Below are 20,390 nucleotides of genomic sequence, written 5' to 3' on the forward strand. Positions count from 1 at the left end.
AAAACTAGCTCAAGGGTGGTTCTGCCTTCAGCACCATTTCTGGGCATTGAAGATGTCAACAAAGGCAGAAAATATCCTGCAGGAATGGAAGAAAAGGGGTGAAACCCAGGACATGGACAGGGATGTTGTTGGATGGATTTCAGGACAGACTTGGAACACTAGGAAGAGTCCTGGGGAGTAGTGATGGCTGGAAGGACTGCAAAAGTGGATGATCTGAAGATACTAAGCAAAGAAAGGATATCTCTCCATGGCCAGGTGGAGCAGCCAAAAACTAAGGGGCTTAAACTGGTGGGAGAGCTTTCCAAGGGCAAGGATGATGAAATGCTGGACTCATTTGGCTCTAAAATCTCCATTATTTTAAAGATTTTTTTTAAAGAACAGGCTTAATGAACTTCTTTTTGGGGAGGACATGGGTGGAAAAGGCCCTACCTCCCAGCAAGAAGGTGAATTTTTTTATTTATCCGAGTGCAAGGAAGTCTCTAAATTTGTCTGGAAATAGACAAATGAGCAAAGTCTCATTTAGGCAACTCAGCAAAGGCTGATAGATTCAGCCTGTCCTTGAATATCCATCACTGGATTGGGACCAAGCAGAGAAACACCAACTTAGAGGCAAATTTCTGGAGGAGAGATGGATCCAAAGGTATCGTGGGAGGATTTCTGCAGATTCAGGCCTTGGAATTGCTTGTGGGGGGTACCTGAGGGGATTTGGGGTGACAGGGCATGGAAGAGATGTGATGCCCCCATTTTTCCTTTCTCACTGAAACCGTGTCTTCTAGTGAGGTCTCATTCAGAAAATTGGGTTTAATTAGTCCCACTTAGGGAGGGAAGATTCCTTCCAGGGTTATTCCCTATAAAATACATTCCCATCTAATTATTATTTTGAAGATGTTCCTTATTTTGCTGTTGCCCCTTTCCCCTTCACATATCACGTTGGCTTAGTAACCACAAAACCTGAGGAGCTGCTGTGAATCAGTATTTTCATGTCATCTTTCATCTCTCCCCACAATTCATCCTCCTTCCCAAGGATGGATTCCACAGATTCCTCTTGCCTTAGGATAACTGGGCCTGGCAGGGCGGAAGATTTGTGTGTTCTCATCGGCTGCGAACGTTTGCTCAACGCTCTGTGTTTTCAACACTTGACAAAGTTTATTTAAAAGATGGAAAAAAACGGCTTTTCCTTTCCCTTTCAGTGCCAGGCACCGTGTGTTTGGAATAGGGGAGAAATGGGAAATGCTCCTGACAGTTTAATAGCTTGGAGTTTACTTCCAGTGGGTTATAATTCTGCTCTTTCCCTGGATTTATAGGGTTGGGGTTTTTTATCTCTACTGTACAAAATCTGATGCCGGGCACTGGGGCTGATCCATCCACACCATCGTAGCATTCCCAAGTGATTTATTGATGTATGCTGGTGGTGAGTTAAGATATGATCTTGGGGATGCACTTCCTGCATCCTTGTGCTGTATTGGGATCAATCTTGAGGCTACCCGGAGCAATGGGAGGAACAGTTTTCCATGGCTCTTCTGGAATTGGCTTTGTTGGTGCTGGAGAGGTGAGGAGGGCACATGGCTTGGGGTGTCATGTCAAGGAAAGTGTCACTACAGTCCCAGGAAGAATTTTTGGAGGTGGTTTGAACATTAAAAAACTCCCTGGATCAATCACAGCATCACCACGGCCTGTGCAGCTGCTGAGAACTTTGCTCTCATCCCACACATGGCTCTGCTCCCAAAGGATTTCTGCGCCTTCCACACTTGTCTCTAGAAAACGGCAAATAAAATACAGAGATAAAAATACTTTTTTTTTTTTGTCTTTCCAGCTGGTTAGGGATCTTGCATGTGGCATAATTAATTGCTCAGGCAAGGATGGAGAAGAAAACTCAGAGCTTAAACTCTCTCTGCTCATCCCTGTGCAAGACGAAGATGTGGAATCACGCATGGAAAGGCTCTTTCCCTTTGGGATAACTGATATTTCAGCACCCATGTATTTTTTCACTTTGCAGAAGTCTTGGAAAATCAGCAGTGGGATGTTGTGGACAGCATTGGCTACTTGGCAATTAATTAAACAACCAGAATAATTGGGTTTCTCCTCTCACAAGGAACTTTTCCTTCATTTCTTTCTCCAGCTGCTCAGGCATTTTCCAGACTCTTGAGGAATTTCCATGAAATCAGGGGGAGAAGCAAAAGGTCCCAGGCGATGTAGAGTTTCACAAAGAAATACAGAAGGGGAAATACAAGATTGAAAGCAGCAGAAAGCAAATTACGGGTTGACATTGTCCGGAAACCAGCCCTGACCCCAATCTCTGCACGAGCCGCCGCTGCTGCCGAGAGGGGAATTGCACTCCGTGAGCTGGGGCTGGCTCCAGCAGGGTTTTCCAGGTGTCCAAGCTATTTTTCCATGGGCAAATCATCACCTGCATGATTTCTTCATGCTGAGGTTTTAGCTCTTGGTTGGAGAAAGGCTGGTGGCTTTGGGGACTCCAGAGGTGACAGCTGGCCTCTTGAACAATGTGATTTTATTTATTGGAATTTTCAAATTGTCTCCATGACCGTAGATTCCAGAGCCTTGGAGATACCCAGGATTTCTGGGCTCCCAAAGGTGGAGGCTTAAGAGGAGTTTTAAGTCCTCTCGAGCTGAGGCATCTCCCACACATTGTGATGGTGGCTCTGATCCCAGAGAAGAAAATTATTAATTAAAACATGGTTGAGTTCAGCCTTCAAGAACTGGGAGGGATTTTCCCTGCATCTGGATGCACTTCCTGCCTCCATCCTGGTGTGTAACATCCCCTCCTGCCTCAGTTTCCTCTCTCTGCTGCGAAGGTGATCAGCTGGGGAGATGGAAGGTCATGGAATCATGGAATAGTTTGGGTTGGAAAGGAGCTTAAAGACAATCTCATTCCAACCCCCTGCCATGGGCAGGGGCACCTTCCACTATCCAGGGTTGATCCAAGCCCCACACAACCTGGCCTTGGACACTTCCAGGGATGAGACAACCACAGCTTCTCTGGGCAACCTGTGCCAGGGCCTCATCACCCTCACAGGGAAGGATTTCTTCCCAATATCCCATCTAATTCTGCCCTCTGGCAGTGGGAAACCATTCACTATGTCTTGTCACTCCATCCCTTGTCCCAAGTCCCTCTCCAGCTCTACTGGAGCTCCTTCAGGCACTGAAAGGGGCTCTGAGGTCTCCCTGGAACCTTCTCCAGGCTGGACATTCCCAGCTCTCCCAGCCTGGCTCCATCCCTTGGAGCATCTCTGGACTCCCTCCTCCACTGCATCAGGCTGGGGACAGGTGATGGATGCTCCTGAAAACAATTTGGGCTGCAGTGGGAGAGCTCCACACTCCGCAGAGCTGAAAGAAAGTGCTCTCTGGCCTCCCTGTTTACCAACTCATTTTGCAAGTGCTGAATGTCATGGAAACACGGTTCCAACTTTTTCAAGGATGATGAAATGCTCAGCGCTGCTGTTGGCCCAGCACTTGTGAGAATGCTCCTTCCTCTGAGCCACTTCTTTTTACAGAAGGAAAGGAGGGATTCAGGACTGGAATGTTTCCACCACCCATAATCTGTCTCTGTTTTTAATTTTAATGGGAATTAGCGAGGATTTGCTCTGGTGTGCTGGGCTTTGTCTTTTCCCCATGTCCATGGAAACATCCCAAGCTTCTTGTTTGTCCATCATGACCCTGACTTCTGTCTTCAACACACCTTGAGTGTGTTGGGATCATACTTACTGGAGGAGTAAGGAAGACTTTGGTGGAGGAGAGACCAGCCCAATGCACTGAAGTATGAGAGCAGGGAAATTTGGAATGTTGCTATCCTCAGGTTTCCACTGGTTTTGGTGTTGCTGATGGCAGGATCCCTTTGTGCTCTCTCCCTTTGGGATGAATTCCTTGGGTTTGGGATTGCTCAGTCTCTTGCCTCTTTTTGATCTCAATTCTTTGACTTCTCCAGGATCAAGTCCCTTGTTTTGGGATTGCTTTATCCCTCGGACACTTCAATCTCAATCTCTTGGTTTTGGGGTTGCTCTGTCCCTTACCCATCCTGAATTAAATCCCTTGTTGTCTTTGGAAGTCATTCCCTTGGCTTTGGGATTGCTCAGTCCCTTATCTCTTCTGACCTCAATTCCCTGGCTCCCTCAATCTCAGTGCTTTTTCTTTGGGATTATGGGATCCCTTGGTCCCTTTTGATCTCAATCCAATTGCCCCTTTTTTACCCAATCCTTTGCCTTTGGGATTCCTCAGTTCTTTCCTCTTTTCAGATTAGTTCTTTCTCTCTGGTGTTGCTCAATCCCTTGGCCCCTTTTGAGTTCAGTTTCGTGGCTCTTTCAATCTCAAGTTTTTTTCTTTGGGATTGGGGAATCCTTTCAATCTCATGCAATCTCAATCCCATGGTTTTGGGATTCTTCAATCCCTTACCTGTTTTGAGCTCAATTCCTTTGCACCTTCATTCTCAAAGCTTTCCTTGTCTTTGGGATTAGAGAGATCCCTTGGCCCCTTCAATCTCAAGCCCTTGTTTGTTGAATTGTTCTACATCTTTGAGCTCAGTCCCTCAATTTCTTTAAACTCAATCCCTTGTTTTTGGGATTCCTCAATCCCTTGCCCTTTTTCACATCAGCTCCATGGCCCCCTCAGTCTCAGTGCCTTGTCTTTGGGATTGTGGGGTCTCTTGGCCCCTTTGATCTCAATCCCTTAATTTTGGGATTGTTCAGTCCCTCAGCCCCTTTGAGCTCAATCCCTTGGCTCCTTTTGAGCTCTGTCCCTTGGTTTGGGGATTGTTCAATCCCTTTGACCTCTTCACTCTCAATCCCTTGATTTGCTATTGTTCAGTCCTTTTATCCCTCTGGAGCTCAATCCTTTGGCCCCTTTTGAGCTCTGTCCCTTGGATTTGGGATTGTTCAATCCCTTTGACCTCTTCACTCTCAATCCCTTGGTTTTGGGAGCGTTCAATTCTTTTATCCCTCTGGAGCTCAATCCTTTGGCCCCTTCAATCTCATGCCTTGGCTTTGGGATTGCTCAATCCCTTTCACTTTATGAACTCAATTCCTCAACTCTGAAATTGCAGGGATCAGATCCTGCTCCTGGCCCATATCTGCCCATACAACATGACTCAGGGGCATTCATGGGATGCAGGGACAGTCAGGCAGGAAAACAGGAAAATCTCTGCTTGTTTAGAGGCAGCTCATCCCTTCTTTTTCCGTTGTCTTCTCTGGAATGAGGACTTGAGCTGTCCAGTGAGGGAAATAAATGACCCCCAGCAGCTGCGAGTGCTGATCCTCGAAATCCGCGGAACCCACTTAAATGAATAATAATTAAAGAAATAAATTTCCCCAAGTGCAGCCTCAAAACTTTCGGTTCAGCAATAAAGCCAAGGAGAGACTCGGAAAATGAATCGCTCGGCTCTTTCCGAAGAGAGGCTGCAGTGGGAGAGGTGGAAACTATTAAAGGAGCCAGTGTGGTTTAAGGAAGCCTTTTCCAGGTCGTGTGGCAACAGGCTGAGGAGAGGTTGTGTGGTGATGCTGACACCTGAGGGATAAAAGGATTGAGTGATCCCAGAATCATGGAATTGAGGAGGAAGGAGCCAAGGAATTGAGGAATCCCAAAACTAAGGGATTGAGCTTGAAAGAGACCAAGGATATAAGGAACTGAGTAATCCCAAAGACAAGGCACTGAGATTCAAGGGGCTATAGAATTGACCTCAAAAGGGATAAGAGACTGAGGAATCCCAAACCCAAGGAATTGAACTCAGCGAGCCAGAGAACTGAATTCAAAAGGGACAAGGGACTGAACAATTCCAAAACCATGGGATTGGTGAGCAAAAAATGGGATCACTCTGTTGTGCTCATCCCCCATTTGGAGCACTGGCCAGCAGAGCTGACCACCTGCCTGTCATTGCTTGTGCAGACCCCTGGTTGATTCCTTCTGTGTGTAAGATTTTTCCATAAATTATTCTTGCCTTGGGATGGTGGAAGTAGATGGGAAGCAATGGGCTTGATACTCAACACTCATCATTCTAACAATGTTCCCACCCTCTTGCCCATGCCTTGGCCCTACCACACCCCAACTCTGAATTTCTTCCTTTTTTTCTGCCTATTTCAGTTTTCTACCGATTTTTTCCCTCCGTGAGGAAGATTTCCACAAATTATCCTTGATTTGGGATTGTGGAAGATAGGAAGCAATGGGCTCAGTACTCAATACTCATCATTCTAACAGTGTTCTCGCTTTCCTGCCCATCATCCCTTTGTCCCAGCTCACCCTAATTCTGGATTTCTGCCTTTTCTGGATTTCTCTTTTTTTTTCCCAGTTTTTTACAGCTTTTCCACCATTTAAAAAAAGTAAATTATTGGATAAGATGCTCCAACAGACCTTTCCATGAGATGAGGTCCTGATCCTTGAGCTGTGCCTCGGAGCAATAAAGTCCTTACTAAATAATTAAACAGGTGATAATTAACTGTGATATTTGCAGCCAATTTTTAACTCAAAGGACTATTTGGAATATTGTTTTCGGGGTGTGTTTGCTGCATCCCGAGCCTCTGGGTGACGGGGAGCTGAGCAGGAGTGTTGGATTGGATGGGAGCTTCCTGATATCCATGTGGGAATGCTGGAAAGCACTGAGTGTTGTTTCTGAGTGCAGTTCCTGGGCTGCCACGGGAAATCTCTAAATCTCTGCCAGCCTTTCCCTGGAGGAGAAGGACCTTGAGTCTCGAGCTGTGTTTTTGGGTTATGGAAAAAAACCACCCAGGATGCTGGAGATGGACCTGGATCCACTTGAGCTGAGTTTTAGGATTAAGGATATGAAAAGATCCTAATTAATTTATAGTTGGTGCAGGGGTGCAGCATCCAACCCGCTTGTTTTAAACATTTTTTTTCTTTGACAAGGATAAATTGTGCCTTTTTCCACTTTTCCATCAAAAGCTGGAATTCCAAGTGTCGAGCCAAACGCTGCAGAAAACACCGTGGGACTGCTTGGCTGTGGATTCCTTCCTAGGAGCAGGGAAAAAAAAAAAAAAAAAAAAGAAAGAGTTAGGCCGTAGCCCCCGCTATTAATCATAGCTGTAATCATGCATTTAATGAACATGACAGCTCCCGCTCCCTCCGGAGAGACGCGCGGAGTCTCCCGGCTGGATTGGGAACAACAATCACTTCTCACCGCGAGCCACCGGAGCCGCCAGCGTCGGGCTGGGATGATGCATTAAGAGAAACAGCCCTGTTTGCACGGGCTGCGGGTTTCCTTACGGATGATGCTCCTGCAAGCGACTGAATCATCAGGAAAGGGGGTGAGAAATCCACCTGTCCCTTGCACAGGGTGGAAAATATCCCGGCTGACGCCGCTGTGCTGGGTGTAATCACTTCAAAAGCCCTCAGTGTGCAGTTCTTGATGCTCTCTGTGGCAGGTTTTCTTACTTTCCTGCTTTTTTCCCCCTTTTGTTGTTCCCACTGCCCTGCAGCATATACATGGGAGGAATTTACCATGGCACCACTTTAGATTTCCACAGTGAGGGATTTTGGCAATGCCAAGGATGTGGGAGTCACTTTCCTGATCTGACAGCACCGCTGTGTCCCGATGTTCTCCCTGGCTCGGAAGTGATTGAGGAGAAAAACGGGACAGATCTGATACTGGGATGTGCCCAGTGTTTTGTCTGGACCAAATGAGACTCCCAAAGTTGAGCCCTGGGGGCATCGTTTCAGCTTTTTGTTTAATTTAGGCCAGACTGCAGCAAATTTTGGCTCCTGGTGTTGGATTTTAACCCTTATCCCTTTTTCCAGTGTCTTTTGATGTCCCAATTTCACCCCAATTTCAATAGTACACCCTCCATTGCCAGGAATATTTATTTATTAGTGCATTTATTAATGCAAATCTCTTGTCATAACCAGTTGGGAATTCCAAGTTGACAACCACCCTAAAAATCCAAATTTAGGCTCCCTTGGACCTCCTGAAAAGTCGGGAACATGCAACCCCCTCTCCTGCACACCCTTCTTGTCACTTGAATGTACACAAAGCTTTTATTTTTATTTAAACTTTTTTTCCACGATGCAGCAGCTTCAAAAAATACCCTCATGACAGAGCCTGAGTTTTCTCCGAAAATCCCAATGGATGGGGAAATGTTTAATTATGGAGCTTTCTTGTAATTGGCTTGGCTTCTCCTGGAGAAATATTTGGGTGATTTTCTAATAGTTTGGGGAGGATTTTCACAGGGGATGAATAATTAGGGAGTGGGAAAATGTGAATGGGGGTTTTCTTTACTTTGCCTGGAAGGATGCTTTGCCAGGATGGATCTCACATGGATATTGTCATGGATGGGACCAGCTCTTGGGTAGTTAAACTCCCTTTGGGATGCAAGTTAATCCCTGGAATGGGAGATGCACATCATGTTATTGCATGGCTTCTTGCTGGCAAATGAAAACTGGGAGAAAAAAGCCAAAAAAAATAATTTCATTGATATATTTTTGCTACATAAAAATTCCAACCCACTGGCAGGAGGCTGTTGACCCCTTTTTTTATCCTCTATCTCCTTAGTGATTCCTCCTTTCTGGCCATGATGACCTTTAATGGCCCTTCCAGCCATAACCATTCCATGATTCTGTGATTCCAAACTTGTTCATCCCTGTGTATCTGCTTTTATGCCCAAATATTAAATATTTAGAGGGACTGTGTGCTGCCCTCTGGAGCTGATTCCTGGTGAAGGAATATTCCTAGCTTTAAGGAATATTATACAGAATTCCAGAGGGCTGAGGATGCTCCAGCCCTATCCTAATGGATTTTACTTTGAGGCTTTCTCCCCACATTGTTTGGGAAGTCAACCTTGCCCTTAATGGAGACTCTTCTGTAGCGTCTTCGGAGCATCCCAAAGTTGGTAAATGTTTATTCTAGCACAAAAAAAGATGCTCCCACAGCTTGAGATGAGAAGAATTTAAAAAAAAAAACAGGGAAAAAAACTATCTCAGTGGTGGCTGAAATGCCCCGTTGATGGAATTTGATGTGCAGAGGGAACAGATGGGGCTTCGCCGACGCCGGCAGCCGAGTGACAGCTCGCGGTGCCGCGCAATCAAATTCCACTCGCTCAACTTCCCAACACGCCCGGGCTGGCAGGTGAGTGACTGAGCTGCTCTCATCCCACCTGGAAAACTGAAATCCAGCCTTTCTTTCCTGTCCATTCCTCCCTGCACCAGCCAAGGATGATTTAATTCCGTGCGTGCATGGATGGGAGTGGGCGCTGGGCTTCCCTGTCCAGCTGCGGGGAGTGGCCAAGCCAAGCGTGGAAATTTGTTGGATTGGTGGTGGAAGCATGGGATTTGCTTGGAGAAGTGTTCTGGCACGTTTGGGTGCTGAGGGGAAAAATTCCTGCTGTGTTTGGGGCTGGCAAGGAGCACTTTTGCTGGGGCTGCTCCAGAGGTGGGAAGTCCTTGAAGGGCATCTTTGTCCATTGGTTCCCTGGGAGCTCCGTGCTTTGGGTTAAATGAGATCATGGAATCATGGAATGGTTTGGGTTGGAAGGGAGCTTAAAGATCATCCAGTCCAACCCTCTGCAAGGGCCAGGGACTCCTTCCACTGTTCCAGGTTGCTCCAAGCCCTGTCCAGGATGGTCTTGAACACTTCCAGGGATGGGGAATCCATGGTTTCTCTGGGCAGTTTGTGCCAGGGCCTCCCCACTCTCACAGGGAAGAATTTCTTCCCCATATCCCATCTCTCCCTGTCCTCTGGCAGTGGGAAGCCATTCCCTCTGTTTTGCCATGCCAGGTTCCTGTCCATAGTTCCTCTCCAGCTTTCCTGGAGCCCCCTTAGGCAATGGAGGGGCCTCCAGGTTCTCCCTGGAACCTTTTCTTTTCCAGGCCAAACAACCTCAGATCTCCCAGCTTTTCCTCACAGCAGAAGGTCTCCATCCCTCCAATAATTTTGTCGACCTGAGTGCTGTGTGAATTCCTGCAAAATTTATTGACTCCAAGCAATGATCCATGTTTTTCTCTCTCTCCAGCACTGAGATTGCACTCCACACCCAGTCCTGGGCTCTTTCCACCCAGCCTGAGCAGATCTTCAACGTGCCGATACATTGCCAGGTCTGTACTCCTCATGGGAAGCAGGAATGACGTGCTCCATCTTTGGAATTATGCTCAGGAGGGAATCAGGAGCTTCAGGAGCAGCTGTTGAACTGGAAGATGATTTGGTGAAGCTCTGGCTTCTGCTTTTCTGCAGCTTCTACTTAGAGGTGGTTTTAAGCTCAGCCAGAGCCTCCCCACCCTCCCAGGGAAGAATTTCCTCCCAATATCCCATTTATCCCTGCTCTCTGGCAGTGGGAAACCATTCCTTCTTTTCCTGTCTCTCCATCCCTTGTCCCAAGTCCCTCTCCAGCTCTCCTGGAGCCCCTTTAGGCACTGGAAGGGGCTCTGAGGTCTGTCTGGACAGCCAGGCTGGACATTCCCAGCTCTCCCAGCCTGGCTCCAGAGCAGAGGGGCTCCAGCCACTGGAACATCTCCAGGGCCTCCTCTGGATCTGCTCCAGCAGCTCCACATCCCTCTGCTGTTAGACCCCAGGGCTGAGGCAGCTCTACAGGTGGGATCTCACCTGAGCAGGGCTGAGGGGGCTGCAATTCCCCTCTCCGGCTGCTCTTCCTGTGAGCCTGGGACATTCTGGGCTCCTATGGCTGGATCATGTGGAGTTTCTCATCCACCAACTCCCTCAAGTCCTCCTGAGGACTGCTTTCAATCCATTCTCCACCAAATTTGTGCTTGGAGTTACCCACTACACATCCAGGACCTTACACTTGGCCTTGCACCTCCTTTTAATCCAGGAGCTGCAGACAACCAGCAATTACAGAGGTAAAAATGTGCATTTCCTCTGAAAATAATTTCCTTGAACCTGTGTTTTTCATGGATAATGCACTGTGTCCTTATCAAACCAGATCTGACTGTGCCCTACCACTGAATTATCTCCTTGGAGAGATCTGATGTGTCCCTCATGGTTTGTGTTCACCCTGATCTCAACACTTCCCCTCTCCCACCTGGTCCCACACATCCCAAGAGCTGCTGGGTAATTCCCTCTCCAGCTGGAAGCTCATGGAAAACGTGCTAAGCAACTTCTGAGCTCCTTGAGCAACTTCTAGTGGGACCAGAAAATTAAAAAGGAGCTTTTCTGCTCTTTGGTGGTACTTTTTGTTCTTGTGGCCATAGGTGCTCGTTCTTTAAGGTTCTTGAGCAGGTGCCCACTTGAAGGCCATGAATAGCATCAGGCCCAGCTGGTGGGACATGTGCTGAAGAGTCCTCCAGGTCATTCAGCCTTGGCATCCTGTGCTGCACAAGGAGAGGATGTTTCCTTCCTCACCATATTCCCCAAAAATGTGGGAAACCCTCTCCACACTCATAAAATCTGAGTAGAGAATCAGAGTTATGGGGGTGAGAAGGGATCTCACTGATGATTGTGGTGTAACCTTGCAGATTTTTAATGATTTGGGGTAAAATCAGCCAAAAATTGAAAATATTTATGTGCTTATGAGCATGAACTCCCTAAATATTTCACTCTGCAAAGATGGGCTCCTCTGTGGTTTCAGATGCTGTTGAGGTGTCTTCTCCATGTGGTTGTGGTGTTGGAGCTGGAGGTTTTCCCTGACCTTGTCCCTCTTTCTCCTTCAGCCGTGCTGTGCAGAGGAGCTTGGCCATCATCCGTCAAGCCAAGCAGAAGAAGAAAAAGAAGGAATATTGTATGTACTACAACCGCTTCGGGAAGTGCAATCGGGGCGACAGCTGTCCCTACATCCACGATCCAGAGAAAGTGGCCGTCTGCACCAGGTAGGGATGGACACGGAATTGTGGTGAGCTGGGACGTTGGATGGCTTTGGTGCTTCCTTGTGGGGTATTCCTAAGGGAGCAAACTGGTAACAGAGGTGTAGGACAACAGGAATGGGAGTTCTGGGTCAGGTGTAGGTTCTGCACTGTTGGGTTGGAAGGAGGAGGACAAGAAAAGGCCAGAGAATCATGGAATTGTTTTGGTTGGAAGGGGCATCAAAGATCATTGAATTCCAAACCCCTGACATGGGCAGGGACACCTTCCACTGTCCCAGGTTGCTCCAAGCCCTGTCCAGCCTGGCTGGAACACTTCCAGGGATGGGGCAGCCACAGTTTCTCTGGGAATTCCATTTCAGGGCCTCACCAGCCCCACAGGCAAAAGTATCTCTTCCTAATATCCTATCTATCCCTCTGGCAGTGGGAAGCCATTCTCTTTGTCCTGTCACTCCATCCCTTGTCCCAAAAATCCCTCTTTGGCTCTCTTGGAGCCTGTTTAGGCACTGGAAGGGGCTCTGAGGTCCCTTTGGAGCCTTTTTTTCTGGGCTGGGTGACTTGAGCCCCTGCCCTGGCCACACTCCAGGTTATTCCTTCAGGAGCATTCCTCAGATCCATTTGGATCAGTCCAGCAGGTTTGAATCCCTCAGCCTGTGACGTCGTGCAGCTCCGAGAGTCGGTGATTTATTCCAGGAGAACTGATGTGTGTTGGCAGTTCATTAGACCTGCCCAAGAGTTGATTAAACTCCATTATGAGTCATTTAAAAACTGCAGAAGAGCCAACTCCACTGATGAACTCCTGGAGTAATTTTTCCATAAAATTGCCGCTGTGCTGGAATCACTTGGAAGTTGCTCAAAGCTCGATGGGAGACGATAGAGGAGGGGAAGGTGATTTATTGGTTTTTTAACTGATTTTACTTCTTCTCACTCATTCTCCCATAACTCCTTGCCTACTTCAGGAATTGTGCTCCTTGAAGTCTTTTGGGTCTCCAACCTGTCTCATTTCCATCGATCATTGGAGGACAACACTGATTTCTCCCACTTTTGTGTGTCCTCATCCTTGTTCCTTTATCTCTAATCCCATTCTTTAGCTTTCCCTGATAATAATTTTGTTAATCTGGTCTCACAGTGGTCAATCCTAGGAAAACTCTTGACATCCTCATGTGCTTTGGGATCTTGGTTCCTGTTCTGGGCCTGTCTTTGCTCCTCCTGGTCATTGGCCACTCCCACCTGGAGCTACATCCAGGATCTCTTGGAAGGGGATCATAGAACCCTGGAATGGTTTGGATTGGAAAGGACCTTCAAGATCATCCAATCCACCCCTCTGCCATAGGCAGGGACACTTTCCACTGTCCAAGCTCCAAACCTAGTCCAACCTAGCCTTGAAAACTTCCAGGGATGGGGAATCCACAGCTTTTCTTGGCAACTTGGAATAATCAGGGGTCTAGGAAGGACCTTTCTCCTTCTGGGAGCATCAGGTCTGAATTTTGGGGTACAAGCCTTGCTTTACCTACTAATGAGCAGCCAAATGTGATGAAAGAATAAAATCTATCAGGAATCATCAGCTGCTCTTCCAGCAAGGGGGATCTGTACTAATTTAGGGTGTGAAATGGGTTTATGGATGAGCTTGGCAGCAATTGTGTGGTTTTTGTGACCCACCTCGTGTCCAGCCTGCTCCATCTGCTTTATCTCCAGGTTTCTCCGTGGCACGTGCAAGAAGACTGATGGGACCTGTCCATTTTCCCACAAGGTGTCCAAGGACAAGGTCTGTGTGACTTCCCAACGGGAATGGGGCTCCCTGTGCAATGGGGTGGTTGTAGGAAGGTTCTTCCTCACTCAGTGCTTCCAACTGAGTTTGGAGTTTCTTTGCTGAGCTGTTCGGGCTCCTGAATCGTGACAGAGCCATGGAAGGGTTTGGGATGGATGGGACCTTCAGGATCATCTCATTCCTACCCCTCTGCCATAGGCAGGGACTCCTTCCACTATCCCAGGTTGCTCCAAGCCCCGTCCAACCTGGCCTTGAATTTTTCCAGGGATGGGGATTCCACAGCTTCTCTGGGAAACCTGTACCAGGGCCTCCCTATCCTATGTCTAGAAAAGACCTATGAGGTCCTAGAGATCTAAAAAAGACCTCCAAGATCATCAAGTCCATTTAGATACATCTAATCCTTCCCTGCTTCCATAAGATCACATTTCCCTGGAAATCCCTCTGTGCTGGGGTCAGAGGATGTTTTAACAAACATAGATTGGAGGTATAAATTAATAAAAATCAATTCTAAAATGCCAATCAGCAAAATCAGGTTGAAACCATGGCAAAACAACTCTGGAGTTCATTTTCATTTCTTGATTAAAACCTTCATCAAGAAGGTTTTCCACCTTCTTGATGTATCTGAAGTTCTGTGGTTTTATTACATAAGGTGGAAAAATAATCCAGAGTTTTTATTTTGGATTTAGCACCTCAGCCTGTGTTTAGTGGCTGGGATCTCCACTTGGATGTAGCTTTGGAGACTCCAGCATGGAAGCTGAGGTGGCTGAGGCACGTTCCTCGTCCATGGGGAGCTCGTAAGTTATCCGGGAAGTCACTCCTGATGAGACACGGAGCACCAGATGTTTTTTACATGGATTTATCTTCAGAGTCACTTAATCATGAGTACATAAAACAGGGATGGGGACAGCTGCATTCCCTGGCTTGTGGCGTGTCAGAGCAGGAATGGGGATGAGGATTGATAGATGGAAAAAATTTATTTTTTTTTCTATCCTGTAACAGCATCAGACTTCAGAAATAAAGAAGCCAAGAATGAAGGAAGCTTTGCAGGTGGATTAGCTGTTGGTTTATCCAAAAATATTGTAATTAGTGAGGCCACCTATTTCTTGTCATCCAAGTGAACAAAGTGCAACCCTCAGCTTGCACCTCTGAAGTGAAGGATTGAAATTCATCCACAGAACCATGAGCTCCAAATTAAATGGAGTTTCAGGAGGTGGTGAAGTCTTTTTTGATCCCAAGACAGAAAACCTAGACGAAACTTGGGAATTGGACACACTCAAGGTGCTGTTGCAGTTGGTGGTTTATCCACCAAAGAATGTGATGGTTGGATGTGGATGAATTTGTGGTCTCTCTACCCAGGAATATTCCTCAACAGGTTTAAACTCCTGGTGGAAATGTGGCCTCAGTTTCCCCTCCAGAAACACTTGGTCCCTCAAAGAGGATGTCCAGATTTGACTTCTGGGCTCTGTTTTGGGTGAACAAATTGAGAATGATGGAAAACTCAACCTTTAGCAGCACCTCTCCAGTTTGAGAAAATAACAGTGATATTGTGGTAATAAAACTGAATTAAAAAGGAGTGACCATGTCAAGGAGCTGTTTGCCAATAGCATTTTGGGGACAGAATCCCTGGGATGGGATCCCATGGGATGCAGTGACCTCAGCCCATCTCACCTTTATCTTGAGGTAATGAAGAATCACCTAAACTCAAGATGAATCATTAATTAATAAACCAAAATCATAGTTGGCAGTAGCAGAAAAGCCGATTTTTCTGAAAAGCTTTTGGAGCACATTTTTCCTGCCATGCTCCGTTGGGAAGAGGAATTATTTTTCACAGGATTAACCAACCTGAGGGTGGTTCAAAGGTCTCCCTGTTGGCCACCTTGTCATCAGCAAGGGCTGGAAGAGAAGCAACCTCCTCCATGGAGTTCAAACTTGTTCCAGGGTGATTTATTGCCATGGGAATGCTGCTTCCTAAAGCGGGAGGCAACTTCACTTTCCAAGTCCTGGAGCTCCCCATTAACCTGAGTGGTTCTTGGCAAAGGTGGCTTTTCCCTCATTTATCAGGGCTGGGAAAAGCAGGTGGAGGCACTCAGCAGAGGAAGGAAGCAGTTTTCCTCCTGCTTGTGGAGTTTTTGGAGTAAATCCCACCTTTTCCTCAGGTGAAGGATTGTGCCTCATTGGTTTTTGGCTGTTTGAGTTGAGGTTTTAATGCAATCCATGTTTTTTTTTTCTCATGGGATGATGTGGTGGTTTGGGGATTCCTGATTTTGTTGGTCCCGTTGATTTCACTGTGTGGTTATTGGAGAGGGACATCCCAAAACCTCCTGGTCAGAGAAAGTTCAGGTTGTTGTGTGTCTCACTTTGGTGGGATATCACTGGGATGGGGTATCCAGTTCAGGAGGTGAAGGATCAAAGGCTGTCCGGATTTGGCTCTTGGTTTCAGGACAAAACTGTTTCTCAGCCTTCATGCACTCCCTTGCCTCAGTGTCCCCACTAAAAAATGGGGATAATCACTATTTTCTGTGGGAAAAATCACTGTTTTCTGTGGAAAACTGCATGGATTCAACTGTCACAGCAGCAGGGAGCTTTTCCCCATCCTAGAGCAGCAAACCCCTTATTCCAAGCAGGGAATGGTCCCCAGGATGGAGGATGGCTCCAGATTGTCCCTGAGCTTTGCAGATCCAAACTCCAGTGGTTTCCATCACCCTCTGGTGATGGAAGAAAGAGCCTGGGGAAGAGGGAAAGCTCTTCTTTTTCTGCCATGGGCAGGAACACCTTTCACTATCCCAGGTTGCTCTAGTTCCTGTCCATCCTGGCTTTGGGCACTTCCAGGGATGAGGCAGCCACAGCTTCTCTGGGTATTCTGTGCCAGGGCCTCACAGTTTAAAGAATTTTGCTCCACAGGAGACTCAGGCAGAGCCTTGGTGAGAAGCACCTGCTGAAGTGACACACAGGGAATTTTTCCACAGTGGATCATAGCCACTGGCACATCCCAACAATAGGGAGAAACCAGGAAATCTGAAGGAAGCGAAGGTTGCGAGAAGCCGGGACTTGAGAAGCCGCCCGCTGCTGTTGCAACAGCTTTTCCCCTTGAGGAACTCGGAAAGAATCAGCATTTTTCTCCCTAATAGAGCTTCAAAACTCAGTTGTGAGCAATTTGGAGGCTCACGTGGAGTTTCGGGTTCATTTAGCTGCTGCCTCCAGAGCTTGTAGAGAGTCAAAGCTGTCGAAGGCGGCCGCAGCGCCCCAGTGCCTTGAATTAATGTTATTGTTATTTGTGTGGACGTGCTGGGGTGCAAACAAGGTTAATTGAAATGAGAGCGCTGCTTCCTCTTGATAATGGCTCGGGCTTGACAGCGAGGAGGAGTTTATTTTTGTCAGAGAGCTGCCTTTATTATCCCTTTTTATTAGAGCTAATTTGGGCTCTATATCAAAAACTACATTAAGGGAATCGTTTACGGTCACACCACCAGCACTGCCAAAGATCGCCCCAGAGCCCTGTCCTTTATGTTAATGTCTGCAGTTAAAAGACAATTAAAAATAAACTCTCCTCTTTTAAAGCACCCTTTGTTTTCTTTCCTCTCGGCCTCCAGTGAGGCAATTTAGTTCAACCCTTAATGTGCCCTTCAGGGATAAGGGATTTTTCCGGATAGCCCCGGCCGTGGTTATTGCAGGATTGTAAATATTACTTGGGGATGCTTGAACTGGTGGGACCACGATGCTGCTGGTGAATGGGGTGATCAATACCACGCCAAGCAGTGAGGAAATTCGGGATGTAGGAGCAGGAGGAGCCGGACCTTTGGGAAGTGCACATTCCAGGTGGCAGCTGCCTGGTCGGGGCGGGAAGCGGGAAGCTGCCGGCGGTTGCCGGTGAGTTAAGGATGCTGAAATATGGCAGCAGGCTGGTAATTTGTTTTTAATGATAACAGCTGGCAGAAGGTGAAGTTTGTGCTTTGAGGACGATGAGGAGAATCCTTGCTCCGTCGGTTTTCCCCGTCGGCTGTCGCGTTGCAGAAAGTCGGGAATGCGGGCGCGCGGAATCAGGAATCTGCTCCGTGTATCCCACTGCTCTCCTTCTCCAATGCTCAGGGCAGGAGCTGCTCTCCTCCTCATTTCACTCCCTCCTGGAGCATCCCTGCGTGCCCCAGTGTGCAGGGACAAGCATCACAGCCCTGGGAAATTCCAGGAAAATGCCTTGGAATGATGCAGCCCCCCCCCAAAATCCTTGCGGAGGTGCTTTTTTCCCCCCTTTTTAGGAACCACCTTTTGTAGCCTTTATCAAACCCCCTTCCAGCCAGCTCTGTATCCATGGAAGAACCAAATGGGAAACACTCCCAGGATGCTATTTTGGCCTTTGTGATGGCCAAAATTTCCTCTGGGATGTTGGGATTCCCTCTGAGAATTCCTTGTGAGATGTTGCAGCCGGGCTGGGTGTGTTCCTTGTGCTGCTGTTCCCATCTCCATCACTGCATCATTCCTTGCAAAAGGTGTTCCCAGAATTCATGACATTTCCCCATCCCTTCCCTACACTGTCCAGAGGGAATTTTCTTCCTGGTGGGAGTTTCCAGCTTTTCACCCTCTCTCCAGCATCCTGAAGGATGCTGAGGGAAGCGCCTTCGCTCCCTGCGTATCCAAACACCGGGAACACGTAATAACAGGGAGCTGCCTTGCAGGAGACCAATGGAAGAGCTAAAAACACCTCTGGGATCGGTGGCTGGCAAAAGATTTCTATTTATTTTATGCTTGTCACGCTTTTATTTCAGGTCTGGGGGTTGCAGTGGTTCCGAGTCACGGGTTTAGGGAATTGCTGACGGATTTCTCCTCCTCTTGCAGATGCCGGTGTGTTCCTACTACCTGAAGGGGATCTGCAGCAACAGCAATTGCCCCTATAGCCACGTCTACGTGTCCAGGAAGGCAGAAGTCTGCCAGGATTTCCTCAAAGGATATTGTCCCATGGGAGAAAAGGTAAAGAGGGATTTTTCCCACCTGTTGGGGGCCAAAGCCAAAGCCATGAGCAGCGTCCTGCACCAGCTACGGCACCACAGGGAAGAGCTGGAAGCTGCTCAGCGCCTGCACGTGGTGAAGAACAGTCCTGTGCTTTTCCAAAGGGTTTTGGCAAAGTGGTTTGTTTGGGAGAAAAGGGAAAGAAGTCAAAGGCTTCAGGTCATCAACATGCTGGTGTTTCCCTGGTAAGAGCCTACATGGCATGTTCATCTGAACTGGAAGCACCTGCCCTGAAAACCCCTCACTGAAACAGGTGAAAAATGCAGGAAAATATTTAGGATTCCAAGTTTTACCTAGAAAATCCGTAGGCATTAATACTTATTTTCCACTCTGGCTCCATAACAGGTTTAAACTTGAGCCTTAAATCCTGTGGCTTAGTTTTAAGAGCACGACCAGCCTTGCTCAGCATCCAGCTGTGCCTGGGGCATTCATGGAGCCACCTCCAGGTCCTGGGGATGGTTTGGATCTGTGCAGTGAAGTCCTACATGGACTTCATGTGCTCCTTGGGGAGAGTTGCAACCTCATCCATGATCTTTGGTACCCAATATAACATGGAAATTGTGGGAGCAGCTTTCCTTGAGCAGGGCTTGGAGCCAGCTGTTCCAAAGGAATTTGGAACACACAGGATCTCACCTTTCTGTGTCGTGGCTAAGGGAGAGGGTCGGCCATGCTCGTGTTCCCTTGGGAATCCAAGTGACTGTCCTGACTCCTCTTTGCTGTTTTCTAAATGGGTTATGGGTTATGGTATGGGATTTCTGCTCATACTTGAACAACTGTGGCAAGCAGGAAAGGGGGGAATTCAGCCCCTCTGCCCCAGTCAGGTGAGACCCCAACTGCAGGGCTGCCTCCATCTCAGGATCCAGCAGAAGAAGGAAGATGTGGAGCTGCTGGAGTGAGTCCAAATGAGGCCACATAGATGCTCCAAGGGCTGGAGCCCCTCTGCTCTGGAGCCAGGCTGGAAGAGCTGGAAATGTCCAGCCTGGAAAATGGAAGGCTCAGAGGAGACCTTAGAACCATTTCTAAGGGGCTAAAGGGGCTCCAGGAGAGCTGGAGAGGGACTTTGGACAAGGAGCTGGAGTGCCAGGACACAGGGAATGGCTTCCCACTGCTGGAGGACAGGGTTAAATGGGATATTGGGAAGAAATTCTTCCCTGTGAGAGTGGTGAGGCCCTGGCACAGGCTGTCCAGAGGAGTTGTGGGTGCCTCAGAGGGCTCTTCTCCTCCTTTTCTCCATCATGGTAACACTTGTTTGCAGAGGTACAACCCATCAGGAGAAGCTGTAGGTGCGCAGATCCCACCAGTGTGGCCACCAGCCTGTCCCAGAATCCCAACACAACACTGGATGAAATCCTAGGATCATTTAGGCTGGAAAAGACCTCTAAGATCATTGAGCCCAGCTTTGAACCCAGCACTGTCAAGTCCCACTAAACCCCATCTGGCCTTTTCCCCATCCTTTCCCAAGGAGAAACCACCAAAGAGCAAAAACCAGGAAAAAAAAGCCAGAAGTGAGAGTTTTAAGGAAAGCAGGACATCAGCAGCAGCAGAGGGAAGCTCTAATAAATTAGTCTGGGCCTAATTACTTTTTGTGGCAGCGCGTGGAGGGGGACTTGATGCAGGATAAACATTCCCTCAGAAGCAAAACACAGGCATCCTGCCACCTCCCTCCAGCGCAGCGCCAACCACGCAGGCAGGGTCCCGACAATTATTTTTAAAATATTCCAATTTAAATGAAAATATAAAAGAGATATTTAGAATATTTATTCTATTAGGAAAAGTGCTTACGGCGTCACTTTTGGAGTGTCGGGAAAGCATTCTCCTCCAGATGATGGATAGCAGCCTGTAATTATATATGGGGAGAAAT

The 20,390-nt window shown here is 47.6% G+C and overlaps 1 protein-coding gene across 1 annotated transcript in view; it reads left to right on the forward strand.

Moving 5' to 3' along the window:
* The window catches only part of ZC3H3 (zinc finger CCCH-type containing 3), a 128,584-nt gene that overhangs the window by 86,485 nt on the left and 21,709 nt on the right, over nucleotides 1-20,390 (forward strand). Inside the window, exons 6-9 of the mRNA XM_054295595.1 lie at nucleotides 9,963-10,044; nucleotides 11,614-11,769; nucleotides 13,456-13,525; nucleotides 18,359-18,490. Of these exons, the coding sequence (XP_054151570.1) occupies nucleotides 9,963-10,044; nucleotides 11,614-11,769; nucleotides 13,456-13,525; nucleotides 18,359-18,490 (440 nt within the window). The remainder of the gene's footprint in view (nucleotides 1-9,962; nucleotides 10,045-11,613; nucleotides 11,770-13,455; nucleotides 13,526-18,358; nucleotides 18,491-20,390) is intronic.

Source organism: Melozone crissalis, unplaced genomic scaffold, assembly GCF_028551555.1.
Source record: "Melozone crissalis strain CALT ecotype California unplaced genomic scaffold, PUWL_Pcris_2 ptg000002l_1, whole genome shotgun sequence".
NCBI classification, from domain to species: Eukaryota; Metazoa; Chordata; class Aves; order Passeriformes; family Passerellidae; genus Melozone; species Melozone crissalis.